General features: G+C 45.0%; 1 protein-coding gene across 7 annotated transcripts in view; it reads right to left on the bottom strand.

Moving 5' to 3' along the window:
- Window positions 1-3923: 3923 nt before the first annotated feature.
- PALS2 (protein associated with LIN7 2, MAGUK p55 family member) overlaps window positions 3924-20646 on the bottom strand; it is a 704871-nt gene continuing 688148 nt past the window's right edge. For all 7 annotated transcript variants that reach the window (XM_069211397.1, XM_069211395.1, XM_069211396.1 and 4 more), the window contains one exon: window positions 3924-5975. In XM_069211397.1, coding sequence (XP_069067498.1) covers window positions 5799-5975 — 177 coding nt within the window. In that variant the 3' untranslated portion in view covers window positions 3924-5798. The remainder of the gene's footprint in view (window positions 5976-20646) is intronic.

The following is a 20646-nucleotide window of genomic DNA, read 5'->3' as shown; positions in this document are numbered from 1 at the left end:
CTCCACCGGTTTTGGCTCCCTATCAGGGGGAGTCATCAGGAATGTGTTGGGATTAATCTTGCTTGCAGATGCCTGCACCACCAAGCTTTCAGGGGAGAGGAGCTGAGATTGAAAGGCATGGTTGCCTGGGGCCACGCAGTGGTGTGGAATTTTGAGGCTGATTTGGTGCCAGAGCAAGTTCTGGACCACACCCCAAACAAAGTATCCATAACATCCTCATTAAATGGTAAGAGGGGCTCAGCTGTCTGCCCAGCTGAAGAACCTTACCAGTGGCAGGAAGGCACTGAACCTTCCATAGGTTTTTCTGTATTTTCTTTTACTTACCTGAAGATTTGGACTGAGTGGATACGCATCCCCTGGATAGACTCTGGATCTCAAGAGGGACTGACACTGAACTTTTGACTTGGACCAGTCTTGTCGTAGCATTTCCCGGTGCTTGGCAATGTAATACGTCCTTTGGGTTCATCAACACATAATCACTGCAGGCCTTAAGAGTTGTGGCTTGACCCCCCCCAAACAAATTTGGTGAGCATCTATGACAGACATTTGATTGTGGCAGTCCTTACATGGCTTAAGCCTGTTGTTTTGGAAGGTACACTGTGAAAAAATGTTTATTAGTGAGGTAAGGTGATTAATAAACAGGACTTGGCTCCAGATCCACATCTGTTGACACAGAAAGAAAGAAATGGAGGTCAGTGCATGAGAGAGAGGCACCTATATAGGATCCACATATCATTTCCAGGGCAGAACAGCATCAGTGAGGAGCCACATCACCACCAACTGGTCCAAGGGTATTGTTAAAAAATAATTTACAGATCCAGCCTTATGCCTGGAGAATATTCATATTCAAAAGGTGAGGACTCTTGACTAGAGGTCTCCATCAGAACCTTCCATAATACTCACCCTAAGTAAGAAGCCTCCTTCATCAACTGAAATCACCCTCATCTAGCTCTGACCAGGATGGTCTTACTCTTCGGTAAGTATGTCAAACTGTGCAATGGATTCAAAGTCAGCACTGGCAACAGGATAACTGGCAAGGCCTTCTGCTTAAGAAGTGGGATGTAATGGTGCCATAATGCATCACAATGGGGCTGGTCCCGGAGATGGTTGAAGCCACTATCTGATGCTCAGTCGGCAGCCCCAGAAAGCATCGTAGGGCCTTTAAGTATGCCAGCAGGGGCTGGAGTGGAATTTTTTCAGAAGATAACCAGCATTGCCTCCATAAAGGCAGAATTATGTGCATGGTCAGCATCAAAGACCAGAAAATTCAGAAGTGAATAAGGGAGCTCCTTGTCCAGTGTCTGTGCCAAGGGTGTCTCCATCAGCCTTGGCACTACAGTTATTGAGGTGCGTATACAACATCTGAATCCAAGGGCCGCACTCTAATGGATCTGCTCCTTCCCGACTGGAAGGACCAGGTCAGTCATTCTGGCACTGTAGACCTTGGACACCCGCTACCTCAACTGCAGAGTTCCGCAAGGATCCTCCCTGAACCTGTCCCTCTCCAACACTTACATGATCCCTATGGCCAGCATTGTCCACTTTCACATTATCAACATCCTCTCTTATGCCGACGACACACAACTTATTCCCTCCCTCATGGACAAGACGCCCAGTACCTGGATCAAGTTCAATGCCTGCGTATCTCAAATCACCAAATGTATGAAGACAAACTGCCTAAAGCTGACCACTCACAAGTCCAACATTGTAGAGCTAGGATGATACCCACTCCCACCACTCATGCAAAGAACCTCAGGATTATCATCAGCAGCAAGCTCAACATTACCGCTAAGGTCAATGCTGTTGCTGCCTCATGCTTCCATACCCTGAAGACGCTGAGGAAAATTTTCAAATGGTTCCAATCAGCACCTGCACAACTATCATGCAGGCCGTTGTCACTAGAAAGCTGGACTACAGGAACACCATCTTTGCTGGGATCAACAAAATAACTCACTAGAAGGCTGAAGAGCATTCAGAAGTCGGCAGCCACTATCACTCTCAACGGCCCATCCTGCACTCACACCACACCTAAAGGAGTTCCATTGGCATCCCATTCACAATCAAGCACAATTTTAACTCCTCACCAACAATCGCATCTGCTTTCAAAAACTTCCAGACACCACTGCTCACCTACAATAGTACTTGCACAAATTTCACACATACAGAAAACCAGATCCAGCAGACATGACTTCTACATCTCTCCTAAACATCCACTACACATAAGAGTCTCTTCACTTTTCGAATTCCGCAAGCAGCTAAAGAAGTGGCTTTTCAAGTAGTCCCACTAAGGCCTACGTGTGCACAGATTCACACTAGATCAACGCCAAGCTACCCTCCCGGAATATCATGCTCGCTACAAATCAACATAACAATGTGGAGGCCAAAGTTGGCAAACAAATCCATCCAAGGGAAACAATTTAGATTTTCTCGAACCAGTCTGGTGCCTGAAGGAGAATCAGGTGTTGAGGAAATCTTCAGGTAGACTAAGCCATTAAAAAGATATTTAATCTGGAGAGTAAAATGTTATTGGGTAGGAATTCAATCGATTTTCATGTCTGGAGGGGAACCTGGTATTAATTCCATGTCATCCTCTGCTCTGCCTATTTGAGTCCCTGCATCTAGGTGCTTCAAGTCCTCATCTTCTAATATGAAGTGTCTTCAGCATGCAAGCCAACTGTCAGGGGTCTGCAGACACAGACCTATTGTTTGCCTGACATTAAGTTTAAGAAAAGGCTCATCCTGAATCATTCTAGTTGTCTTATGAATTGGAAAAGGTACACACTTCTAGTGATATGGCTTTTTAAAGGTTCATTTTTGTGAATTCTGGGGGAGTTTTGTGTATTCAGTATCGACATGTTGAGCAGGCTGACCACAATATGACCAGTTTTATGATCAATGGGAATTTTTTTTATGCCTACTTGTGCTTGAGTGGAAACCATGTTTGAATGGACCTCCATATGTGTGGCACTGGATAGGAATTTGCTTACTAATTAACTGTTTCTGCTTGAGATTCCTTTTTCAGTAACAAATTAAAAACCTTGTCAATTTTCAGACTCAATTATTTAAAATAAAACTGGCAATTTCGCAGTTGCATCTTTTATTTTTAGGTCTGCTTTCGGTCCTACAGGTGATTGCCTTCCAATAATAGTCTTTGGTTCTGGGATCTATGTGCACTTTCCAAGTTGCTGCAGTTGAAATAGGGACTAGCACCAATATGGCTTTTACCATAAGTAAGTCATGATGAGCGTCCAGAGTGGAGTCTTGCACCATGAATAGGTCTTAAAAAGGTTCTCCCAGTCCCACTGGACTTTCCCGTGGCAGGACCAGGAACGGGAAAGTGAGAAGTTGGAAAACTGGTGGCGGTTCGCTCACCCCAACTTGGTAACATGGACAGTTCTACATTATGTTCATCCCAACCCACTTACAAGTTTTCCTCAAAGTTTTATTTGAAGGCTCTTGGTGATGATTCGACAGAGCATCCCAATGTAATGAACAGTGACCTTCTTTACTTAACTTTATAATCTTCTGACACCTAAATGACAGGCCCATCTGTTAAGTATGAATGATTTGCTTCATAAACAAACAAAACAATTCAGATCGACTGTGGCTCTTTCAAGGGATAGAGTGTGTTTCATTAGGGACAAAAAGTTAACAAATTATTCTCCATCACGTACCCCCTAGTAGCAATATTATAAAACATGATCATGTCCAGAAAATCTCCTGGGTCCCCTTAGTGAAAATGCTCTAATAAGGATTCCATGGCTTTTGTGTAGAAATTAATGGTCTCATGTAATCTTATTGCTTATCACTAGATTACTCTTATGGTGAAGCCGGTCGTTGTGCCTTTTGTGTTTCAGGCTGACAAAGTTATGAGTTGATAGGGAGAAGAAAATATGAATCATAGAAGTAGACTGGACCCACGGTTAATAAAAGCTTGGACATTTTATATCTTTTCAAACAAAGTGAACTTAAAAAGCATTCTTAGCAACGAATAGTTCTTGGTAATCAATTGACTGTTGTCAATCGGAATCTGAAAGGGGGGGAGAAAGAAGAAAAGAAAGAAATAAAAAAGAAAAAAGAATTCTGCAGGCTTCTCAACCCATCATTAGGTAGCAAGAGTGTGTACATCTACCACTGTCCCTGCAAACAAGCGTTGCACTTGCATAGGCAGACTGTTGGTTGAAATACCAACTTGCTCCGTTCTGATTGTGTGCAAATGCGGTTGTTTTTGTACAAAAGGGTAGATAGTTCATTGTACTGTTCAACTACTTAGTATGTGGCAATTAAAGCTGCAAGACACTTCTCTGTTTTTGGTACAGTAAACATTATTTCAGTGTGCATTCCTTACATCTCTGCTTCTCTGGGAGATTAGCACAACCCTTTACTTGCATATCTAATGAAGACATACTTTCCAGTGCTGCAGAAGAGCTAATTTCGTCAACTTTTTAAGGGACAGGGCCCAAGAGAAGTAGTGATTTGTTTGAAAACTAGCACTACCAAATGGTAGGTTATCATCGATTTGGTCAGCATGCAATCTATACCTGTCATTTACATACATGTAAAGAGACAGAATCTGACAGTAGACAGTCTTGGAGGTGTTCCAGTTAATAAAAACAAATAAAAGCAACATACCAGTTCAACATCGATTTCCAACTGATAAACGTTCACATTTAACAAGCTACGAACGACAACTAACACATTTTATATTATAACATACTTCATAACGCATAAACAAGTAAGTCATGTGTGAACTATGAGAGCTCTAACGCGAGAGCTTACATGAGAGGTTAAAATACAAATACTGTGTAATGGCAAAACATGAAAAATAGTTTATAAAATATTTTGTTTCGTATTTTAGGCAAAATCTTTCAAGTGAAAAGAAAATTGATGGGGATAGCCACTATTGAGATTAGACACAAACAAGCTGTTGGCTTACACTCCTTTGGCAACTTAAAGGTGTTTGGGTTTGGGAAAATGACTGCACTTAAAATGTAAATACAGGGAATTGTATCATCCGAATTAAATGCCCTCCACTCTCCACCCTAGCATATATGTTATTAGAAAACTCACAGTATTATGGCTTTACCTATTATAATGCTGCTTCCCATTAATTCCTGTTTATGAACAACCATTATTGTTCACCTTCCAACTTATTGTTCTATAACTGTAGCTGTTGAATTGGGAAATTACTTTTGAGAACACAAGTGTCTATAAGACACTTAAGTTAAAGTACAGAAAAAATAAACAAAATGAACTGTTAACATAGTTGGCTGGTTGAAGGTTTTAACATTAAAACAGAACATTCTAACGTCAGAAGAATTTGATATAAATGCTTATAAGGATACGAAATTGCGTTTCCTAAGAATGCTGAATTATGTCATTTCAGTTACTTAATTACGTGAACAGGCAATTTAAATGGCAGTTCAAGTATACTTTTATCACAGTGAAAATGTAAGACTAAAATTTAAGAATTGAAAGAGAATGACCAAGATCATTTTAGGGATGATAAAGAAAAAGTTACTAAATCAAGACGTACAAAATGCTTCAACGCATTTCCTTCATGTGACATGAATACAAAGATTCTGTAAAAAGTTAGAAAAATTAAAATAAATTACGTATTTAAGTACACTTTCTCTTCAAAATTTACCAAAAATTCTTAACAGTGTACAATCATCAGCATTTGCAATGAATAAAAAGGCTTGAGCATTGTAGGTATCTTCACCCTCTGTGCATATAGTCATTTCAGCTTAAGGTCTCTATCAATGGATCCTACAGCATCATCTTTTGAACACTGGTAGTTAATAAACCCAGGTAATTGGGACCCATTGCTGTTCCGTTCTTAGTTTCTCTATAGCTGTCTGAAGTTTTTCAAAAGCTTTGTCCAGATTGTCATTGATAATGGTTAGATCAAAGTAGTGGTTGTAAGCTCTCTGTATCCGAGCACTTTCATCAACTGTTTTTTTCAAATCTGTGTCCTGTTTGAAGAAAAAAAAGGATGTGAAAAAGTGATTAATAAGGGCACGAGTCTTATCATAAAATGAATATTGTTCAAGCACACAACTCCTGAAATTCACCAGTCCTGCCTAATATCTGCAACACATTCGTCTCCCCAAGTTGTAGTCAGGTTGCCCAGTATTAAAGGCGGCAGGGGTCAGGGGGTGGTAGCGTGAATTAACTAGTTGAGATGGCACACTGTTTGTTTTCACCAGCTTAGAGTTTCTGTGGTAGTTGCCACGTAGCATAAGTTACACAAAAATTATGTGAATTGGTTGTCACTTTATGCTCCATCATTCTTTTTTCAAACTCTCAAATTCTGAGGTCTTCAGCCTTTTTTGTACACAAACGTTGGTAAACAATTGATAAAAAGGGCTACGCTCACCTATTGAGACGCATGTTCTACGGGTCACTGTCTATGACGGGGCTCAAAGGGCTTATTCTTTCCAATCAAATTCTTGAGACGGTGTAAAAAGATGTAAAAATAATGTTAACTCATAATGAATTGTCTTTTTTTCCAGCTATGTGTGCATTTGCCACAGCTTTTTTAAAAATCTTTTACAAAACTCCTTCAGATATCCTATAAATGGGTGATATGATTTTCACAACACCAACATATGGCAAAGAAAGGGGGACAACAATAAAGCAGATGGGAGGGAAGATAATGTACCAAGTCTGATAACAAGAGCCCCTGCCAACGAGTTGTATCAGCACCACGATATAGCCAGAAGGCAGACTTTACGCATTCTACAGGGTCTAAACTCTATTAGTGTCCAAGCGCTCAAATGTTGATTATTAAAATTAGGTTATTCAGCCTAACACTAGTGAGAACTGTACACAATAATATCCACATGGGCACACTTCTGGTTAACTATTTAACATTAAACCTGCTGGCCCTGGCATCGGCCCTTGCTTTACATTCCTTCTGCATTGTATAGATGTCCATGTACGTTTATACAACAGGAGCTGTATACAATACTTACATTAAATATTGTTACAGTAGGTCCCTTATAGGTCCTCTACCAACATTGTTATATGTTGTGAGAAACTGGGTTGTTGGTTGAGTGGGAGTTTAACCCTTCTCAAGCTAGAGCCACAACCCCCATCAAGGTGAACCACTAAAGTCACTAAATTAACCTGTGCTTACCCTACTGGCAGCTCAGCACCCAAGCAGTCAAGCTTAATTTAAAGCAACGTGTAAAGCATTTATGTAACACACAAACAGTAATAAAGTGAGCACACAACACAACACAAGAAAAATCTCACACTGATTTAGAAAAACAGAGTACATTTTAATAAACTATTTGATACCAGAATGACAAAAGTCCAATCAGTAGATCCGGAGTTATGATTCTTAAAAGTGTAAGGTAAAAACTAGTACCTGAAAGATAGAAGCACCATCTGCGGACATCTAGTCGTGCAAGACTGGGTCAAAGTAAAAAAAAAAAATATGGCCAACCACGATGGAGCTCATTTAGGACATAAATAGTGGCTAGGGCCTAATCAGCACTCACCTTTGGACTTTAAAGAAATCTGAAGTAAAAGTCTCTGAGAATGTAGAAGTTCAGGGTGGCAATGCTGCTGGTGGTGTCTAAGGAGGTGGCTCTGTCATCAGGGAGCCGCTGTGAAGATTTCTACATTCGGACTGTCTGGCGGACAAGGCTGTGCCCAACTGATGTTTCATGAGGCATTATACCCCTCAGGCGAAGGACCGCTGAACAGGATTTGCTACTGAAGAGTATAACGTGGCGGAAACTGCTGCAAAGTCAGATTGGCAACATTGCACTTTGGGTAAATAGACACACAGGCGGGTCCCAGTTTACTCTCGGTTCTCTGAGCAAGTTTTAGCCAAAAAAAAGTGGGGTAGGACTCACTCAGGCTAGGTCCAGGTGTAGGTTCAAGATGGTTGGCGCCTTTACTGTCTTTATTGTCTCTGATCAAGAGGCCAGCCAACTAGCCCCTGGAGTCAATCTCCAGTCCTGGGTTCAAGAAGTGGACCATGGTTCAAACAGCAAGGCAGACCACTGACATTGTGCCACAAAGCAAACTTCTGAAGTACACAGCAGGCCATGGTAGCAGACAGTCCTCTGATCGGGTAAAACACATTTAGGAGTTTTTCCCTTCCAGGACATGTAAAACTTAAAAGTACTTGTCGAACAAATTACTTACCTTACTGAAGGTAACTAACTTGTTCATCTGACAGAGAACTCTAGCTATAGATTCCTCACCTTTGAATAGATATCCAAACAGTACCATTCCTGGAGGAGGGTTCATACTATAAAGTCCTGCAGGACCAAACGGGCAATGTACCCGTCCCTAAGGACCGGACTGTCCAGGCAGTAGTGTTTATAAACATGCGCACGTTGCCATTTGACAGATGTCAAGGACTTGAACTCCGCATACTAACGCAGTGTTACCAGTGTCGCGTATGCTCTCATTATTTGTTAACTGTGGTGTCAAAAAGGCTGAATTTCAAGAGTCAAAGTCATTTTGGAAGTTGCCAATCGAATCCGGGATAATTGAAGACAGGAAATCCTCCACTCCAGCAGGTGGTAAAGTAGGAAACTCATCGCCAAGAACCACCAAGAAGCATTTGTGTTCCATAGCCTGAGCGTCAGCCAAGGCAGCAGCATTCTGTGGTGTGCCCAATAATGAGTTCAGAGCTGCATGCTCCATGAAGGGCAACTCATAGGTTCCCGTAGCAAAAACACCCTCAATGCGCATGTCTGGTAACGAGCCCACAGCAAGAACATCAACAGATCAGTGTCCAATGAAAGCAAGCGCTGCGTAGAAAGACAAACTTTCAGTGCATGTTCGAACGAGCACCAGAGGCATTGAAACACGGGCTGCCACAATGCAAAACCGGTCTGAATGACAGAGACCAGTCACACTCCAATTGCTCGAGGAGTGTTGCTCTGAAGTACTACATCATGTGTTTACGACACAGCTGCGCTGGTGGGAGCGCTTTCATCCCGCCTTGTTGCATCGGGACAGCCACTGTGCAGAAAAAGTACCAATAGCAAAATGCCACCTATTATAGCCAAAGCTATTGGAAATCCCCCAAAAATACTGGCGAATACTGAGTGGATGGCTGTTGGTAGTCAACCAAATATAGAGGAGAAGGTGTGAACGAAACCAGAACCAACAGCCTTTAAAGAACTTTGCGAATCCAGTAGTACTGGACGCATTAAATATTTGTCCCACGAGCTCACCAAAGTGTCTCGGAAAGTTAGTACTTAAAATAGGACTGTATCTCTGCTGATGACCTTGCCACCTGAAGTGCGTAGGTCTCGCATGCAGATGTGAGCGCCACATATTTTTGGAACAATAAAGCCTTGAGTCTGCTCAACTTATCAAAAATTTAAATGTGAAGTAGAGGGTTGTGGGTGTGCCGAGGAGTGCACACCCAACACTATACAAGTTAAATTTACCAGATATTTAGTAAAATCCATCAACATCATTAGACTGGGTTTTTATTGAAAAGTGTAGGAAAGTGCCACTGTCGGCATGCTTATTCGACACACACACACTTCTTGCCTTGTGTTGATGCCAACTTTGATTGAAAGTGTGCTGGGATCCTGTTAACCAGCCCCCAGCACTAGTGTTCTTTTCCAAAAGCTGACAAAAACAAAGGATGTTTCCATAATTAGCACATCCCTGGCACACAGGGTCCCTTGCAAAAAGTACCCATGGTAACAAGGGCCCTGTGTCCAAGGAAGGACTCCAAGGGTTGCAGCATGTATTATGCCACCCTAGGGGACCCCACACCAAGCACATTTCCACTGCCTTGCAGCTTGTGTGTGCTAGTGGGGAGAAAAAGGCAAAGTCGACATGGTACACCACTGCCTGTGGCATAGGTAAGTCACCCCTCTAGAAGGCCTTAACAGCCCTAAGGCAGGGTGCAGTATACCACAGGTGAGGGCATAGCTGCAAGAGCAATATTCCCCTACAGTGTCTAAGACCATTCTTAGACATTGTAAGTGCAGTGTAGCCATACTGAGTATATGGTCTGGAAGTTTCTCATTACGAACTCCACAGCTCCATAACGGCTTCATTGTATACTGGGAAGTTTGGTATCAAAAATCTCAGCACAATAAACCCAAACTGACCCAGTGAGGGATTTATTGAAAAATGCACACAGAGGGCATCTTAGAGATGTCCCCTGTATGTTAGCCAAACTGCTAGTGTAGGACTGACCGGTCTATGCCAGCCTGCCACTTTCAGACATGTTTCTGAGCACATGGGGTGAGAGCCTTTGTGCACCTGTGGTCAGAAACGAAGCCTGTCCTGGGTGGAGGTGCTTCACACCTCCCCCCTACAGGAACGGTAACACCTGGGGGTGAGCCTTAAAGGCTCTAGCCTAGGATTACAGTGCCCCAGGGCACTCCAGCTAGTGGAGATGCCGCCCTCCCTCCCACAGCCCCCCCAAGACAAAGCCCCACATTTGGCAGCAAGTCCGGCAGGAAAATTAGGGAAAACAGGAAGTAGTGACCACCCCAGCCAGGACCACCCGTAAGGTGTCCTGAGCTGAGGAGACCACCTCCCTGCAGAATCCTCCATCTTGATTTGGAGGACAGAGACCAATAGGATTAGGTTTGTGCCTCCCTCCTTAAAGGGAGTGGGCACAAGGATGGTGTAGTTACCTTCAGGGACAGTAACCATAGACTACTGCCCCCTGGCCCCTAAAACGCCCCTAAATCTAGGATTTAAGGGCCTCCCTGAACCCAGCTCACCAGATTCCTGGTAACCTGATAAAGACTGCTTGGATGATACCCCCTGCAGAGAAGAAGGAAGACGACAACTGATTTGGCCCCAGCCCTACCGGCCTGTCTCCTGCTTCAAAGAACCTGCAAAAGAACAGCGATGCATCCAGCAAGACCAGCAACCTCTGTTGCTCTCCAGAGGACTGCCCTGCACCCAAAAGGACCAAGAACTCCTGTGGACAGCGGCCCTGTCCAAGAAGAAACCAACGACTTTGAGCAAGTGCCACCCTGGGTTGACTTCTCCACCCCTCCACGACAACGTCTGCAGAGGGAATCCCGAGGACTCCGCTGATCGCGAAAGCTCTGGATGAAGATATCAGACGTTTAAGGACCCACTGCACCCACAGCCTCCAGGCCTTGGAGAAACCAACACCCAGTGCAGCAACGTTCAGCAGGTGGCCCTCCTCCCTGTCCAGCCAGTGGTGTGCCCGAGACGACCCCCTGGACCTCTTCTGCAGCCTCTGAGTGACCCCCAGGGTCCCGTCATAGAGAATCATTGGAGACCCGCCATCTTGTTTGCACTCTGCACCCGGCTGCCCCAGTGCCACTGAGGGTGTATGTTTGGTGCTAACTTGTAGCCCCCACGGTGCTCCTCTAAAACCCCCAGGCCTGCCCTCCTAAGCTGCGTGTACTTACTTGACTGCAGATCTGAAACAGGGTGCCCCCAGTCTCCATAGGAGCCCATGTTAATTTTGACTACACTTTGACCTCTGCACCCGGGCGGCCCTGTGTTGCTGGTGGTGGGTGTTTGCGGTTAGCTTGAACCCCAACCTGTGGGCTTCCTAACCCCCGGAGACTGAAACTGTAAGTGTCATACTTACCTGTAAAATGATTTAACCCCCCACCCCCTGGAACTGTTTCTGAAAATTGCAGTGTCCATTTTTAAAACAGATTATTGCCAGTACTTCAAGAACGATACAACTTATCGATTTCAAACAAAGTACTGTTGATACATGTGTGAAATACGTATCTACTGAAGTACTTACCTGCAACTTGAATGTTGTGGTTTTAAAAATAATTTAAGAAAATATATTTTTGCTACATAAAAACCATTGGTCTGGAGTTAAGTCATTGAGTGTGTGCTTCTTCTATTGTCCGTGTGTGTATAACAAATGCTTTGCACTACCCTCTGATAACCCTAACTGCTCGACCATACTAGCACAAAAGAAAGCATTAGTATTATTAACTGTAGCCTCTGTTAAGCCTCTGGTGAACCCCTTGACTCTGTGCAGATCCAGCTTCCTACAAAAAGTCTTTGAATGAAATCTATAGTTGGTACAGCTCAAAAAGTAAAGATTAAAGAGCATAATCTATACTTTGATTTATCCTAGATGCCAGCTACAGCGTGAACAATGACAATGTTGTTATGGGCCTAATCACTGGGGGAACATATCTTTTCTGTCACACATGTTCCATTTGTATGCACCCTACCTTGTGAATAACAGCGTCCAAGTTCAAGGTAACCATCAGGTGAGCCCCTACAAGAAATGAAAAACGCTCTCCTCAATCTAGCAACAGTGGTTATTCCCCACTCACTAGTAGTTCAAGTCTCAAGAGTCCACTCAGACTGTTCTAAAGTTAAAAGTGTTCCATTGTGGACATGCTATTCTAGCCAGCAAGCTACCTGGGGGCTGACTGACCCAAATTCAGCCTTACCCACATCTGCAGGCTTAGAGTGTCCTAAGTTCCTGAGCATGCTTCCCTATGCAGGTGTCTAAGCAACAGCGGCTGATCAAGGCGAGTTCACCGCACATGGCACAGGAAGGCTGCAGTTGCTGATTCCTGAACTAATTCACATGCAGTCATGCTCCTAAGGTCTACTGGAGGTTCTTTGCAGTTTCTCTTTGCAGGTAAGTCTCGTTGCTCACTCCTACAATGAGGGTGAAAATGACAGGAAATTTCCAGTGCTTATCACTCGTCTGGGGGGGTAGATGTGAGGCGTCACTTCGACAATATGCTGGGACAGTACACAATTCTGGTTGGCTTGCTGGTCCCTTCTGGCATACAGGGTCACCGCACCCCTACTGTAGATGGGAACCAATCTGTTCGGTACAGCAGGTGCTCGCAAGACAGCCCTTGATGGCATATGGGGTTGACTATCCTTGGATGCACACAGGTTCCTGCCTAAATGGCAAGGTGTTCACGACGGCTCACTTCACAGTGGCTTTCTGTTGGCATACAGGGTTCGCCAACTTTGTCCTGCACACGAGAAACCACTGATTGGTGCAGCAGATGTTTCCGTACACCTTGTAATGGAAACAAACTGGACATGATTCCCCACTGTGCCTTGCTTCCTCAAATGCCCTCCTCTTCCTCACAGGGCACAGTGGTATTGGCAAGCAGACAGGTGATGGTGCTCAGAAGAGGTGGTCTTAGATTCCTTGGAAGATGTCCCCTCAAGCAGCAAGAAGACTAACAGGCCTTGGCCCCCTAGTTCTGGTCACGGGCAGAAGTCTTGCAGAGCTTCCCCTTTCCACACAGTCAGTCTGGCTGATTGGCAGATGACAACTTTTGGGATCTCAAGCTCTGTTTCTTATAGTCCACTTCCAGACACCAAATGTGATTTAGAGTCTAAGTCTTTGGCGTTCATGTTGGGGATCTGCTTCCTTTGAAGTGCCCGCTCCTCTGCTTTATTCTTCCTATTGAAAGCAATCTGTTACAGCAGGAGTGACTCCAAAGCTGATTGGCCACTCCCATGGACTGTCATGGGGCTAAGTTCACATATGGATGTCAGCCTCTGTGATATTGGCATGAAAAGGATAGCCCAGGTCCCCAGTCTTACTCTATGATTTTCTAATCAGCCCAATCTACTTCCTGAGATGTGCCTAGGCTTCTTTCTGGTGACCTTGCACTGAATCAAAGCACACCTTTGAAGTCTGCTGGGTAAGCCTGCTCTCCCCTCTACTGATTGTGCCCCACCCAAATTACAGGAACGCAGCAATACACAAAATTGTCTGGTGGGGTTTCCTCGTCGCCGCAAGTCTTTGCCAGGAAGGCTTGTTCCTCCCAAAATGGAACCCAAGGTCCTCCATACAATGTACCATTGTAGCAATACATAAGCCTGTCTGGGGAGATTTATATACCTCCTCTCCACGTTTCTTCATGCAGGCATTGGTACCCAGGCTCTCAATGGATTGTACCATCAACAGGCATACACAGCTAGTGCATGTGTAAAACCTACACACTGCACAGCACTGTATCCGTATGATATGACTCATAGGCACACATATCCCTAGAATGTCCATTTAACATGCATGCAATGCACAGTACTGCATTATCTCTGTACTGTACCACACACACAGGTACACATACACCCAGCGCGGATAACTGTATGTAAGACACTGCACTCAGAACTAGCTGTGCATGAACCAAGCGTACGCAAAACTATACTTGTAGTGCCCGGTCGAGGCACAGTGACCTGTTAAAGGCCTTTCTCATATGGTCTGGGTAGGGCATAGGCAGGAGTATGCAGGTGAAGTTAAGCTTAGTGCTCAGCCTCAGACCACACACCCATCACCCATGTGGTTATAATCTAATGCGCATATCCTTCAGCTGCAGGCAGAAGGGGTTGATCAATTGCGTGACCTTGTGCTCAGTCTCTACACACAGCCTGCTGTGCATATCCTGAGCTCAGACCCTGCTGGGTACAGCTGAAGACCATGCACGGCAGAATAAATCCATAAAAGCAAATGGCTGCACACAGATGAAAAATGATTTACGGCCCTAGGGGCTCAGGCACACACTCTGTGTATCACACATTATCCTTGTCCATACAATAATATTGATCTTGTAAAGGATTTCATCAATTAAGTTCAGATGGCATTAATGATGTCTTTGTGATACTGTGAGCAGTGCATGGTGGAAATGTTCGTTATAGATTTCAAAGCATTCTAAACTAGGGAAATGAGTGATTTAAAAAAATGTTTTTTTTTAACAATAACGAACAAGTTACTTACCTTCGGTAACACATTATCTGGTAGAGAATTGATCTAGATGCAGATTCCTTACCTTAGAATTTCCTGGCGTCAGCATGGAATTTGAATTTTTTTGCTGAGCAGTACCCTGCGCATGCGCAGTTGTTCGGATCTGCGTGGTGTCGTTGGAGCCGTCCGTGACATAACGGTCGCCTATAAAGGCACCACCCCAGCACTATGTCAGTTTTAGCTCACAAACTTCCACACCCGAAGTGCATAGTCATGGATCGAACCAACAGTTGGCATGTGCAAAACTATGCCCTGAAAGGGAGAAACCCTAATCAGATTAGACAAACCCGCAGAGCGAAGAGGCATGAGTGGGTGTAAGGAATCTGCAGCTACATAGAGTCTCTACCAGATAATGCGTTACCGAAGGTAAGTAACTTGTTCATCTGAGATTCCTTACCTTAGAATAGATACTCAAGCCATAACCTCCTGGCGGTGGGCTGTGGGTAAATCTTTCAGACAAGAAAGTCCTGTAGGACCGAACGGGCAAAGTGTCAGTCTCTTTGGACCGGTTTGTCCAGGCAGTAGGTTTTTGCAAATGTGTGCAAGGATGCCCACGTTGCAGCCTGACAGATATCCAGGACTAAAACACCTTGTGTCAGAGCAGTGATAACAGCCTTGCCCCTGGTGGAATAAGCCCTCAAGACCTTAGGGGGCTGCTTCTTGGCCAGTGCGTAGCAGATCTTAATGCAGAAAACGACCCAGCACAAAATGGTTAGTTTCTGCACTGCCCAACCCTTTTTTGCTCTCAAGTACCCGACAAAGAGCTGATCATCCACCCGGAACTCTCTGTGAGGACAAGCTAGAACAATAACGCTTTTTTTGGGTCCAGTCGGGAGAATCGCTCCCTTTCCTTAGTGGGATGAGGTGGAGCAAAGGAGAACATGTAGGGTGACGTTCTGACCCAGGTGAAATGGGGTCATCACCTTGGGAAGGAAAGAGACATGAGTTCTGAAACCCACCTTGTCTGGGAACAGAGTGAGATACAGTAGCTTGGATGAAAGAGCTTGCATCTCACTCACCCTCCTGGCAGAGGTGATTGCCACTAAGAAGGTTGTGTGGATCGTGAGCAGCTGGAGGGGACAGTTGTGTAAGGGCTCGAAGGTAGCACACACGAGAAATGTGAGGACAAGATTTAAGTCCCATTGAGGCACACAAAGGGTGTAGGACAAAAGATATGTACAAGCCCTTTGAGGAATCTAAGCACACAATGGGAAATTTGAACAGTGAAAGCTGATCAGGCAGCCAAAGGAATGCCTATAAGGCAGACAGAAGGCCCTTGAGAGTACCAAAGGCAGAACTCTGCTGGGCAAGAAAGAGTATAAACAGAAGGATATCAGAAAGAGAAGCAGAAAGAGGATCAATAGATCTTTCTGCACAATCATATACAAAACGTTTCCAATGGCAGGCGAATACCATTTTAGTGGAGGGACCCTAGGCTGCCAAAATAACGTTACAGACTTTGGGAGGAAGGTCAAAGGCCATTAACAGCCGCCGCTCAATCTCCACGCATGAAGGCGCAGAATTTTTTGGCAGGTTTGGGTGGAGAACCTTCCCCTGCTACTGCGACAGACAATCGTCCCGAAGGGGCAGCCTAATCGGAGGATCGATGCTCATTTTCAGAAGCTGGGGATACCAGACTCTCAGAGCCCAGTCCGGAGCTACTAGGATTACTTGGGCCCGGTCGTTCTCGATCTTCTTGAGAACTCTGGGCAGAAGTGGTATGGGTGGAAAGGCGTACAGGAGGCCTGAATTCCACTCGCACCGAAAAGCATTGCAGAGCGATTGCCGCCTTGGAAACTCCAACGCACAATACTGTTGTGTTCTCTGTGGAGGCGAACAGATCTAACCAAGGATCTCCCCACTGCTGAAAGAGTCCTTGCGCCACCTCTGGGTGGAGACACGATTTGTGATCTGCTAGGCACCAACAGCTGAGTTTGTCTGCCCTCACTTTCAGAGAACCTGCCAGGTTTTGAACCCTCAGGGTTATGCCCTGCTGTTCCAGCCATGTCCAGAGACACAGGGCCTCTTGACAAAGGGTCCACAACCCCACACCGCCCTGCTTGTTGCAGTATCATATTGCGGTAGTATTGTCTGTGAACACCTGCACAATCTTCCACAACCGGGAGAAATGCTTTCGCGGATCGCCCAGAGCTCCAGTAAATTGATAGATAGTCAGGATTCCGCCAGAGACCAGAGGCCCCTGATCTCCACCTCTCCCAGATGGCTGCCCCATCCCGGAAGTGACATCTGTCACTACTGTGAGATCTGTCTGGAGAAGGGAGAGGAGTCTGCCTCTGAACCAATCGCAGTAAACTAACCACCACTGCAGGTCTTTTGCAGTTCCCTCCGAGATCTGAACCGTGTCTGTGAGATTCCCCTGATGCTGTGCCCACTGGAACTTCAGGACCAACTGCAGAGCCCTCATATGCCATCTGGCATGATTGACTAAAAGGATGCAGGGGGCTACAAGGCCCAGCAGCCTCAGTGTCTGTCTCACCGGAATCCAGGATAGAGACCGAAACATCGGTATCATAACCGGACTATCCTGGACTCTCTACATGGGAGGATAAGCCTGAACTTCACTGTGTCCAGAACAGCTCCGATGAAAGGGAGCTTCTGAGAGGGAGTCAGGTGTGACTTTGGTACGTTTATAGTGAACCCCAGCAAATTCGGAGTGTGAAGGAGGGCGATGAGAGCCTGGGGCGTAGGAGCCTAGAACAGCCAGTCGTCGAGGTAAAGAAAGACTCAAATTCCTAACCTGCGCAGATGAGCTGCTACCACAGCCATCACTTTTGTGAAGACCCGAGGGGCAATGGTAAGACCGAAGGGAAGCACAGTAAACTGAAAGTGCTTGTGGCCCACCTTGAACCGCAAGTAATGCCTGAGGGTAGGCAGGATGGGGATGTGAAAACATGCATCCTGCAAGTACAGCGCTACCATCCAGTCTCCTCGGTATAGGGCAGACAAGACTCAAGCAAAAGTGAGCATCTTGAATTTTACCTTTTTGAGGAAGAGATTGATGTCCCGTAAATCCAAATTAGGGCAAAGACCCTTGTTCTTTTTGAGAATCAGAAAGTAGCAGGATTAACAACCACTTCTGACATTGGGACCATTTCTATGGCTCCCTTGGCCAAGAGAGCCACAACTTCCTCGCGGAGCAAGACAAAATGATCCTCCATCAGCTGTTCTTTTAATGGAGGCACAGAGGGAGGGAAAGGCTGGAAGGAGAGGGAACAGCCCTTCTTTATAATCTGCAAAACCCATATGGCTGCTGTTATGGACAGCCAGTGAGAGATGAAATGGAATCCTCCCTCAAACTGGATGCAAGGTGTCTTGCAGAATCATACTAGGAGGACTTGGGTGCTGTGGAGAAGGGGGCTGTGTGGTGGCCGACCTCTGGCTAGACCCTCTGGGTCTTGAGGTACCACAAACTCGCCCTTGCACTGGATTTTGAGTTGATGGAGGAAGATGGTGATTTGAGATTGACGTGGTACAACACCCCCTTCCGAAGCCTGTAAAGGGGCAAAAGGAAGACTGCTGTTGAGCGGGCACCGAGAGGCCCAAGGATCTGGCTGTAGCCCGAGACTCCCTGAACCACTCAAGTGCTGAGTCTTCCTGTTCTCCAAATAGGCGCGGGCCATTGAAGTGCAGGTCCGTAAGGTTTGCCTGGGCATCTCCTGAAAAGCCAGATGTACGGAGCCAGGAGTGGTGGCAAAAGCCCACCGTCAAAGAAATCATCCTACCCAGCGAGTAAGTAGTGTCCAAACCACACCGTGTTTGCTGCATCTCGGCCATCTTTAACAGTTTGTGAGAAGGTTTCTTGCACGCCCTCAGTATGGGAAAAACGGCCCAATAGGCATGAGGTGTTTACAGACCTCAATGCCAGGCTGGAGGAAGAAAACATTTTCTTTCCAAGCTGATACAGCCTCTTGGATTCCCTTTCCAGGGGAGCGGAATGGAAGGCACCATGGGAAGTGGAGGCCTGGACCACCAAGCTCCCCAGGGTGGGGTGTTTGGTGAGGAAACTAGGATCATTAGGAGCTGGTCTATGGCAGCAGCAGATTGTACTATTAACATGAGCCCCTGTGCTGGGTTTGGACCACGTCCCCAGCAGGACATCAGCGAGGGCTTCGTTAAAGGGTAACATCGGTTCCGATGTGGAACCCCCCGGCTGACGCACCTTGGTCAGGAGGTTAGTCCTGACTGGCACTGTAGGCAAATCTAGGTCCAAGACCTCAGCTGAAAATGCGTCAACAATAAGGTTGAAAAAAGGCCTGCCAAAAAAGGCATAGGGTAGCTTGAATCCGGACCTGCACTTAACCGGCGACCAAGGAAAAGTACTGAGGTACGTGCAATAGGGTAGTGCCTTTATACGCAACTGACGTCACAGACTGCTTCAACGCGGACGCCACATGGATCCAAACGACGCCACCTGACTGCGCACGCAGGGTAATGCTCAGCAAAAAATTCCAGATTCCAAGCTGACGCCAGGAAATTCAAAGGTAAGGAATCTGTAACTAGAAGTCTCTTTCAATTGAAACTGTGGTTTCAATTGGAATTTATACTGGTTTTTGTTTTAAATAAAAACAGTCACACAAGTAAAGGTAGCTATAACTTACTTTTAACAAAGTATTTGCAACGAAAAAAATAAATAAATGCCCACATATAAATATTATATATAGGTGTATATATACAATCACAGAATATTTTTTTAAAATAGTTAAAGATTAGCTATGGTTAGGAAACAAAAAAGTTAGACACTGAAATTTCATGTTATAGTTTGCAATGAATAAAGTATAAAAAGAAGTGATTGATGGAATGCTTGAATTAATCTCAGCCACTGGTAATTACTCGTGGCTTTATCCCAGTCCCTTGTTAGTTTGCACACCAAGACACCTCAGTTTGAACCCACCCATATACAAGTTAGTCTTGAGTCTGCCCCAACGGGAACAGTGCAGCCGGAACTGCCAGGCTAGGTCCTCCCCGAACCAGAACACAAGCAACCCACAACCTGTTTCGCCCTTATTAGGGTTCAATATTTGATTATAGCTTCATTCCAGTGGCAGTGTGTACAGGACCCACATCTGGGCATACCCATCCCACTTAGGGAGTCACACTGAAGTATACAAAAAAGTGATGGATGGAATGCTTCAGTGACATCTAGGATGTTAAACACTGCATGAGGTTAAATTCTCTTGAGGTTAAGGTGTTCACTCAATGTCGATGGGCAACAAAGTGTTAAGAAACCTTCAAGGGATCCTGGGGATATCAGAGTGGGGCGCCAGGAGGATATATGTGAGGAACCAGCCCCTTACTCTCCCTTTCTGAAAAGACCCATACAATGGTCTGGAAACCAGTCAGGCTCAAAGATTTTGTTAGATCCCTAGCCTAGGAAAAGGCTATGCAGCTTATCCTAAAAGCAAAACAAAAGGTCTCACCTTGTACAGTATATTATCAACACAGTGAGAAATATCAGCAGGAAAATACAGTGAAATTCCCCAGAGTCCCTCTCTGTGAAATGTTTGCTAGAAGCAAGGTATCAGTTGTTTGAGCACACCAGGAAGAAAAACAGGAGTGAAATCCATAACATAATTCAGAAATCATCCAAAGCAAGGAAGAATAAACAATGTCAAACAGCTAGCTTTTATTCACAGATCTAATTAGATGAAATGCAAAATACCTATGTTCAGTGATCTGGCTCAAGGAGTAAAAACATTTGAACTGTGCTTTTTTGCTTTTTAGTTTTCTTTATGGAACAGCGAAGATTTCATCTATAGCAAGTTGTATGCCTATGCTGGCAATCACTTTCACATTTTTCTTTTAACAAGGACAAAAAGGCAAGTTGGGCTTGTCTATGGGCTGCCTAAACAAACAAGTTACTTACCTCTGGTCATGCTCTTTCTGTG

The sequence above is a fragment of the Pleurodeles waltl genome, chromosome 10 (genome assembly GCF_031143425.1).
Source record: "Pleurodeles waltl isolate 20211129_DDA chromosome 10, aPleWal1.hap1.20221129, whole genome shotgun sequence".
NCBI classification, from domain to species: domain Eukaryota; kingdom Metazoa; phylum Chordata; class Amphibia; order Caudata; family Salamandridae; genus Pleurodeles; species Pleurodeles waltl.
Note: the sequence above shows the minus strand (reverse complement) of the source record. Positions and strands in the feature narration are given on the sequence as shown.